General features: G+C 42.6%; 2 protein-coding genes across 3 annotated transcripts; one reads left to right on the top strand and one right to left on the bottom strand.

Moving 5' to 3' along the window:
• Positions 1-96: 96 nt before the first annotated feature.
• On the bottom strand, positions 97-7,688 carry PPP1R15B (protein phosphatase 1, regulatory subunit 15B). 2 transcript variants are annotated; one of them, XM_011990448.1, is made up of 3 exons: positions 7,036-7,357; positions 5,005-6,945; positions 97-1,865 (listed from the first exon to the last, which is right to left on the bottom strand). In XM_011990448.1, exons 2-3 carry the CDS (start codon positions 6,913-6,915, stop codon positions 1,644-1,646), a joined length of 2,133 nt encoding a protein of 710 aa, XP_011845838.1. In that variant the 5' UTR covers positions 6,916-6,945; positions 7,036-7,357; the 3' UTR covers positions 97-1,643. The 2 variants fall into 2 exon arrangements, with proteins under 2 accessions (XP_011845838.1, XP_011845837.1); XM_011990447.1 differs by having other exon boundaries at positions 5,005-7,688.
• Positions 6,915-7,898, top strand: LOC105547056. The gene has a single exon (XM_011990449.1). The coding sequence runs from the start codon at positions 7,321-7,323 to the stop codon at positions 7,621-7,623; it is 303 nt and encodes a 100-aa protein (XP_011845839.1). The 5' UTR covers positions 6,915-7,320; the 3' UTR covers positions 7,624-7,898.
• The last annotated feature ends 396 nt before the right edge of the window (positions 7,899-8,294 follow it).

Genomic DNA, 8,294 nt, shown 5'->3' with positions numbered 1-8,294 from the left:
GATCCTGTAAATGTGCTCCCTATGATTACCTAAAGTGGAGATGCACAAAACACACAGAATAAGGGCTCTGCAAAAACTTGACCAGTTTTTATAGTGTTGCATTCTCAATGTGTTTAATTATGAATATATAAACAGTGGAGGCAGTTCGCAGAACCAGACAGAAATAAAATAATGACCAGGTAGATTGTAAACTGAGGTAGTAACCCTGTAAGCACTTCTGATGAAAAATTCATCCCCACACTTAAATAAGTTCAAAACTAAGAGGTCACCTATTCTACTTATGTCTTCCATTACCTGTGACAGGAAGCACACGGAATGAAAGCAGACCACTGAAGAGTTAACTACCCCTCAGCCTAACTTATGTGTACCTTGTAAAGCTAAACAAATAAACCAAACACAAGCAGTCAATGCGAAGACTTAATTCAAAGCAAGCTTTGGGCTAAAGATATTAAGACTTTGTAGTCATTAATCTATACCTCTATCCTTTCCTGAAAGTAAAGGCCTTACCATTACTTCTCTCCTTATTAAACAGTAGGACACAATAAACCTGGATACTGACTGAAGTTTATATTTTACATTTCAAACGTGAAAATTCAGAACTGCCCATTTGCAATTTTACAGTGGGATCCTGACAGGTTTTAAAAGTGACAGTGCTGAGGCATGATATTCGTTAACACTGGTTTTCTATTGAGAACATATACACCAAAACCAAATTGCTCTGAGATGTCTCCCATTTTCTTTCTAGGAAATTGCTAGGCTTTTAAGTTTAAAAAATAAATGACTATGATGTAATTATTACTTTCCAGAGTGTTCTGCAACAACTTCAACCTGTTAAAGAGATACAAAGAACTATATTAAACTGGGAACTACAATAACATATACAGAACCCTCTCCAAACAACAGTTTCCAAAGAAATTAAATACATTAGACATTAAAATTTGGTAGAAAGATGCAGCTTTCCCAAAGTAGTAAAGTACTGCACATGTGGATTTTGTGGCAATCCTTGGAAATATCCTAGGTATAACTTAATGTAGAAACGAAAGGTTAACACACATTTTCAACCCAAGTCATTTTTACAAGAAAAAAAAAGTGACACAAAATAATGTACTTTAAGTCGGTAGCATACACAAGGTTATTTTTCAGCCTAAGGTAGATAGGCCAAATCATTGAAATAAAAAAACATAGAAAAACATAAAAGCCCATTAACTTCTGAATTTTGGGAAAGAAACAAGAGTCCAAAGTTTTCAGATAGGCACACATAATTTAGATTAGAAATGAAAATGGGCTTTAAGCCCTATAAATATTGTTTTCCAAGAAAATAAGTTTTGAAAGTGCAAAATGACAACTCAAAAAGGTCCCCTTTTCACCTCATGCATGCAAAGGACATTTAAAAGCACATCCAACTAAATCAAAAAAGGGAAGATTCGAAATTACACTAGTTCATCCTTCATCATCAGGGCTGGCTTCAAACCTGAATGTTTCTGAGTGGGATATGTTGGGAAAAAAAAAAATTAAACTAGATCCAAGTTACATTTCCTCTTAAAAAAAAAAAAAGTCAAAGGACAGCTGCCAAGATTTGTTTTTAAAAGACACCTCTCAGGTAAGAGGTAGTGTATGCTAGGACTACAGGCTGCCAACTCATCTTAACATTGCTTGAAAACATTAAGTCCTTTGAAGCATGCTCCCTGGAGTCTATTAAACATTCTTTCTCTGTGCTCAAATGTCAAGCAATATCCAATAGCATCTTCTGTTTCTTGAATTCGTTTCTGGAACCTGCATCCATCCCTTGCAAATTCTTCCCATGGTCCTTTGCGATCCTCATCACCACTTATATAATACTCAGTAACTTCTTCAAGGAAGGTTACCTACAAAAACAAAGACTCATTTTAATAACTCTCTAGGATCTTACAATTAGCGTTGAGGTCAATAACCCTTCATGCTACCAATTTTTTCAGAATATAGAATATCTTACTATTCCCAACTAAAAATAACATCTTGTTCTTAGGAATATTTGGTTCCAGCTATATCTGAAGTTAAAGAAAAAAAAAAAAGTTCTGTCACGCCTGTAATCCCAGCACTTTGGGAGGCAGAGGCAGGCAGATTACCTGAGGTCAGGAGTTCAAGACCAGCCTGGCCAACATGGCGAAACCCTGTCTCTACTAAAAATACAAAAAAATTAGCCAGGCGTGGTGGCACACGCCTGTAATCCCAGTTACTCAGGAGGCTGAGGCAGGAGAACAGCTTGAACCTGGGAAGTGGAGGTTGCAGTGAGCCGAGATCGCACCACTGTACTTCAGCCTGGGCAACAAGAGCGAAACTCTGTCTCAAAAAAAAAAAAGTTCTGATTAGATGGCATTTGGATAAAATAGTGAACAAATGTCACCTAAATATTTCATGTAGAGACATATATCTTTCATTTATATATATATATCCTTCATTTATCTATATCTGCATAATACACACATACAGTTGTCTGCCCCCATGCATCCCCCACCAGCCCTTGGCTTTTGGTGTTAATAAAATGAATCCAGATGGGGAATTGAATTTTTCATGCTGTTATTAACCCCTGCTATTTTTTAATCCTTAGGGAAATACAGTTCTGTGATACTCTTCCCTCAAAATGATAAGCAAAATATTTCTGAAAATAACCGCCATATCCCCGGAAGTCACTGTTTTTATCATTGCATAAAGGCTTTAACAATATTTTTGCTTACTTCTATTCTTTTTCCTTTTAGAAAATGTTTTCACTTTCCAACTTTTAAATCAACATGTAGTACTATTTTTGTATCATTACTTTGGCAATAACAATACAGAAGAGAAAAAGTTACTTAGTAAATAAAGTACAGCAAAATTAGTATTTTTAACGCTGTGTTACTCTAAGAAACTTTGTAGTTAAGATTTCAAAAACCTTTGTATTCAATATGCTATCCTATATATGAAATTGTGATTCTAATATACATAATGACATGTAATGAGTGACAATCCCTACTCATTACTACTTAATCACTACTTAATTTCTATGAAGCTTCTTTCTAAGCTATCAAACTCCAAAAGCAAATACTCGCTTTAAAGTATGTTTAATAGTTACATCAGCTAACCCTACTGTGGCCTACTACTTTTGTTCCCTTTACATCAGGCCAAGGGATGCCCCTGAGGACAATTAGCAGGTATGTAACACCTTACCAGTTATTGCATTCTAGTCTTGAATACTACTCATTCATTGTGTCATTAAGATAAATGATAAAAACGTACAGCGTTTATCATATACCAGCTCTTTTCAAAGAGCTTCACATTTTTATCTCATTTAATCCTCACATTAACCCTATGAGGTACGGATCATTATACAGATAAGAAAACAGAGGTAGAAGGGTTTTTTAGACTCACTACCCATCATCCTATATACTCCATATATTCCATACATCATACTCCATATATACCAACGACAGATAGTCAAAGGCTGTCAAATGATTCTATCATATTCAGACATAATCATTTACAAATTCTGCTTCTAGTTCACAGTATCATCTACTCCACTCATTTCATTTTACTCAATGAGCAAGCTAAAATTAGACATGAGACTGGCCTGAGGTCTCTCAATAAGAGCTAGCATTTAAAGGCAAGGCAATAAATTCTGAATTTTATTTACTTGTCTCATTTAAATCTTGCAATAACTTGTACAATAGATATTATTATTTTTCCCATCAAGTAAGAGTGAATTGAGGCCATGAGAGTCAAGTAACTTGCCAGGTCTGGCTGCCTTCCAAATCTCTCCGCCTTAACCACTGAGGAGTAGAGAACACGGGGCTCCAGCTGCCAAGTGCTCATTCCATTGCCCCACTTTGTTTCTTACCTATTCATTCTAAATAGGTCATTTTGTCAGGGGCCCCTTAAAAGGACAGAGAGATGGCATTTACACAGTGTGAACTAAAATTTAATTTTTAACATGACTTATTCTGCCCTAAAGGTAAGACGTAAGATTATCACCATTTGGAGATACTTTCTACCCAGGAATAATTTCAAAGTATTAAGCTGGCCATCTGGAGCCAAGAGATTATGGCACTGTCCATCTGAAACTCCCCAGTGCGGCGGAAGCTGAGGTCAGTAATAACTCACCCAATATCTTCTCTTTCCAAGTAACGGCATAGAAAACTAAAAAAACTTTCCCTCTACAATAGACACCTTTCGGTTTGCGGAGAGTTCAATTAATAACTTTAGTTAAAGCAACTATAAAGAAAAACAAACCAACTCAAAACACTCCCAAAATAAGGTTAACCTGAAATTAGCCTGGGAATAGGAAGCAACTAGTCAAGATAAACCAAGTAAGTGGCCATCACTGTTTTTATTAATATTAACTGTAGCTGACCACTGATAACTAGCACTGCATTCCTAAGAAAAGGCAATACCATTTCCTGTATTGGCTTTGACTTTCAATTAAAATCATGTAACGTCAAAACCACTGAAATTACTATTTTCTTTCATGGCAAATTGGACCAAATAAATCTTAACTTACTACTTGATATCATCATCCCTTTGGGTTGTAATGGACAGGAATGAAGACACTCTTGTTATGTGCAAACAAAATATTAAGTATTCGCAAACAACATACATTTAAAATCAGTTTAAAACTCTATGGCTGTAACAGGACCTTTTCAATCTCTAGAAAAATTAAATCGTGTATACACAAAGTTTAATAGTCCGTTAAAAAGTGTGAAAAGTTGAAGCTTGTAAAGAAACAGTCCAGAACTACCAACCCAAAGAAAAATGGCACTTTCCTGCTAACATCTACACGCTGGTATATTCGTCGTGGACAGCAAAAATGTGCATGGGGGTGGGGAGTCAGGGAGAGGAGAAGGGTCATTTACATATTTCTCAATGCAAGTATACGAATTTAGAGGTCTTCCTCAAAAACACATGCACTCCTAAGCCTCCAAAGTCATGCTGCTATATTTAACCATATCAAAACAGTCAGAACATATCAGGCATGTTAAAAGATAAGAAACAAACCTTTCTTCTTTTGACATGTGTCTGTCTTCCTCCAGAAAGAACGTCACGCTGTACCGAGTCTGGACATTCACTTTCTTGGCTCCCCAACAGCTGCACCTTACAAGAAAGTAAGGTGTGACACTCAGAAATGGCCACAATGGACTCAGATGGGGTCTTTGAGTCACGACAGCCTTTCCCATTTTCCCCTGATGTTTGAAAAGGAGCCTTAAAATTTAAAGGGTTGTAAGGGTCATCAGAATTACAGAAAGAGTTCCACAGTTTGAGACTCTCTGCTTCATCTGCACTAGATTCCCAGTCATCTTCCTCCCCAGAACTATGCTCAGGGGTCTCAGGAAGGCTTCCAGACTGGGAGGAATTCTCTAGATCAGACTTGCCAGACAAATCCTTCTCTGAATCAGAAGGCTCTTCAGGAACAATTCTGGCAGCAGTCTGAATTGTTGCTGTAAAGTTCTGGGGATGATAAGGATCTACACTGTAGAAAGAGTTCCAAAGGTGAAGCCCTTCAGGGTCTTGCTCAAGGTCTGAGTCTGACAGTGAGCTATCACTATCAAAACCATCATCCTCAGCTTCCTCATCCCAATCCTCACCTTCTGGATCAGAACTTGTTTCCAGGTCACCGGATGCACCTCCCAAAATATAATCTATCAGTTTGTTACTACAAGCTGGTCTGGCAGAAATGGGAAGGTCATCTTTTAGGTATGAGTAATCTACTACACTTATTCGGCCCTCTCCAGGCTCCTTTTCCATAGGTATCTCACAAGATGGACAGCTCTCAGAAGGGCTCTGTTCTTCCAAAGCAAGTGGAACCTCTGCAGTTAATAATTCTATTTTTTCTTCAGTGGATTCCTGGGTGGTTCCAGGAATGTCTTCAGCAGCAGGAACAAACTGTGTTGGGTTATCTCTGCAGTGTTTCGGATCCATCCGGAGAAGGTTGTGTTCCTCCTCCAGGCTGTGGTAGCCATTATCCTGGTCAGGGGTGGGTAACTCTTGCCCCTTGCTAGCCTGCTGAAGGAATTCCAGTCGTTTCATGCGAAGATGGTGAATTTCTGGTAGGCCTTCTGTAGAAAGAGGTGGACATCCCTGCCACGAGGCCGGAGTGAGTTCTGCACTCAGCGGCTGGGGATGACAAGGGTCCTCTCTCAGGCAGCTGCTCTCTGTGGTTAGTGTCTGGAAGCCAACTAGCTCGCCATCTCCATCACTGTTCTGATAGCTGACTTCTAGCCTAGGAAAGCAGTCCAGGTAGGAGGGGCTCAGCAAATAGGATACCACGTTAAAAGTGTCTATGCGTTGAATGTTTAGAGGCCCAGAGAGCGAAGAGCCAAGTTCCCGGTCAGAGTACAGACGGGATTGAAGGCTACAGGGCAACAGCTCCACTCCCCCTAGCTGCTGCTCTAAGAGAAAAGCGTGTGCTGCAGGGTCCAAAGCACTTCCCTTGGCCTTAAGCTCCAATTCTAAGTCTGGGGGCGAACACTGCCAGTGGATCCCCTCCTCTAGCCAATTAAGGGGACTGGTGGCCGAGGTGTCTGAGGAGTCGAGCTTCAGCGAACTCAAAGATTTCTGCGCCGTGGAGGCGGCTGGTTTCTCCCGTCCCTTCAGGGATCTGTAGACTCCAGCAAAATCTAGCCATCTGGTCGGAAACATTCCACCGAAAAGTTGGCTCCAAATTAGCACCTTCTGAAGTAATCCGGGGAGCGGCGCAAGGAGCTGGGAGAGCAGCTTCGTCCAGTAGCTGACCCGAGTCTCGGGCTGGGCAGAGGAAAGCAGTGTGGGGTCCCCGAAGTTTTCCGGCGCAAGAGGCGTCAGGAACTTAGAAGAGCCTGCTTGCGATCGCCGAGGGAAAAAGGGTGGCCAGAACCGGAAGCCCGCCCAAGGGCCAGGCCGTTTCCGCGATCCGCCTGTCTCAGGCTCCATCTCCTTTTCCTTGGCAGTTTCTCGGGTAGGGCCGCGGGGCTCAGCGGCTGGAGGTCGGACGGGATTCGGAGGAAACCTACAGAGTCTCGGCCTTGCCTAGCGGTGGCGTCGGTGCTCCAGGCCGATCTCCGAGCCAGCAGAAAAGCCACAGAGGGCAGCGGATGCGGCAGCGGACGGCAGAACACAGGGAGAAACACCCCGCGCAATATGCGGCAGCTGATGCGACTTCCATCCTGGAGGGAAAGGACGTTCCCTAGTCGGCTCGACGCTTCAACACCATCGATAGGAGCCTGCCCACGGCCTCGGCGGTGGTTTTCTGAGTGACAGAAGGTTGTAGAACCCCTGAGCAACGCGACACCGGAAGGGCTAGGTAGGTTGGCTGGTGCGGTGGAAGCGAAGCCCAAAATGGCCGCAGGGCCCGCGCGCCGGCGGGACACCCCCCAGCCGCCGGAAGAGACGCAGGACTGCTGGGCGTCTACGCCACTAGCGCCGCGCCGCCCAACGTCTCTCTCAAAGCCCCGGGGGGCGGGGCTTTCCGCCCACTTCCGTGTGGCCGCCGATTGGTCGCGCCGGATTTCCCTGTCGGCTTCCTTACTCGAGGTAGAGCCGCACGGTAGCGCGCGGTTGCATCAGCCGGCGGGATGCACGCATGCGCAGTTGTTTCTGTGTGGTCTCTTAGGCGACCGCCCCAACAGCCCTCTAGGCTAAAGGGCTTGGGTAGGAAAGGGGTTTTCAAGATAACCCGAGAATTTCCCGGAGGCGTTTTGATGGCCTAATACACACTAACGTGTGTACAGTCATCGCCTCGTGTGAAATGGGGATTAGTTCCAGGACGCCGTAGACACCAGAATCCGCAGATTCTGGTCAAGTCCCTTATGTAAAATGGTGTAGTGTTTGCATATAACCTACATACACCTTCCCAGATACTTTAAATCATCCCCTAGATTAAGTAAATTACCTAATACAATGCAAGTGCTATGGAACTAGTTGTTATATTGTATTTATTTGTATTATGTTTTATTGTCTTTATTTTTCCCGAATATTTTCAATCCATGGAAGGTTGAATGCCCCGTGGGCCAATTATTGGGTTATCGTAGTCTTAAATTTTTATTATTTATTTGTTTGAGACAGGGTCTGGCTGTGTCGCCCAGGCTGTAGTGCAGTGGTGCGATCTCGGCTCACTGCAGCCTCAACCTCCTGTGCTCCAGTGAGCCTCCCACCTCAGCCTCCTGAGGAGCTGGGATTACAGGCTCGCACCACCACGCCCAATTTTATTTATTTATTTTTTTTTTTGAGACGGAGTCCCACTCTGTCGCCAGGCTGGAGTGCAGTGGCGCTATCTCGGCTCACTGCAACCTCTGCCTCCCGGGTTCAAGGGA

The sequence above is a fragment of the Mandrillus leucophaeus genome, unplaced genomic scaffold (assembly GCF_000951045.1).
Source record: "Mandrillus leucophaeus isolate KB7577 unplaced genomic scaffold, Mleu.le_1.0 Scaffold38, whole genome shotgun sequence".
In the NCBI taxonomy this organism is placed as follows: Eukaryota; Metazoa; Chordata; class Mammalia; order Primates; family Cercopithecidae; genus Mandrillus; species Mandrillus leucophaeus.
This window is presented reverse-complemented; position numbering and strand designations above follow the sequence as displayed.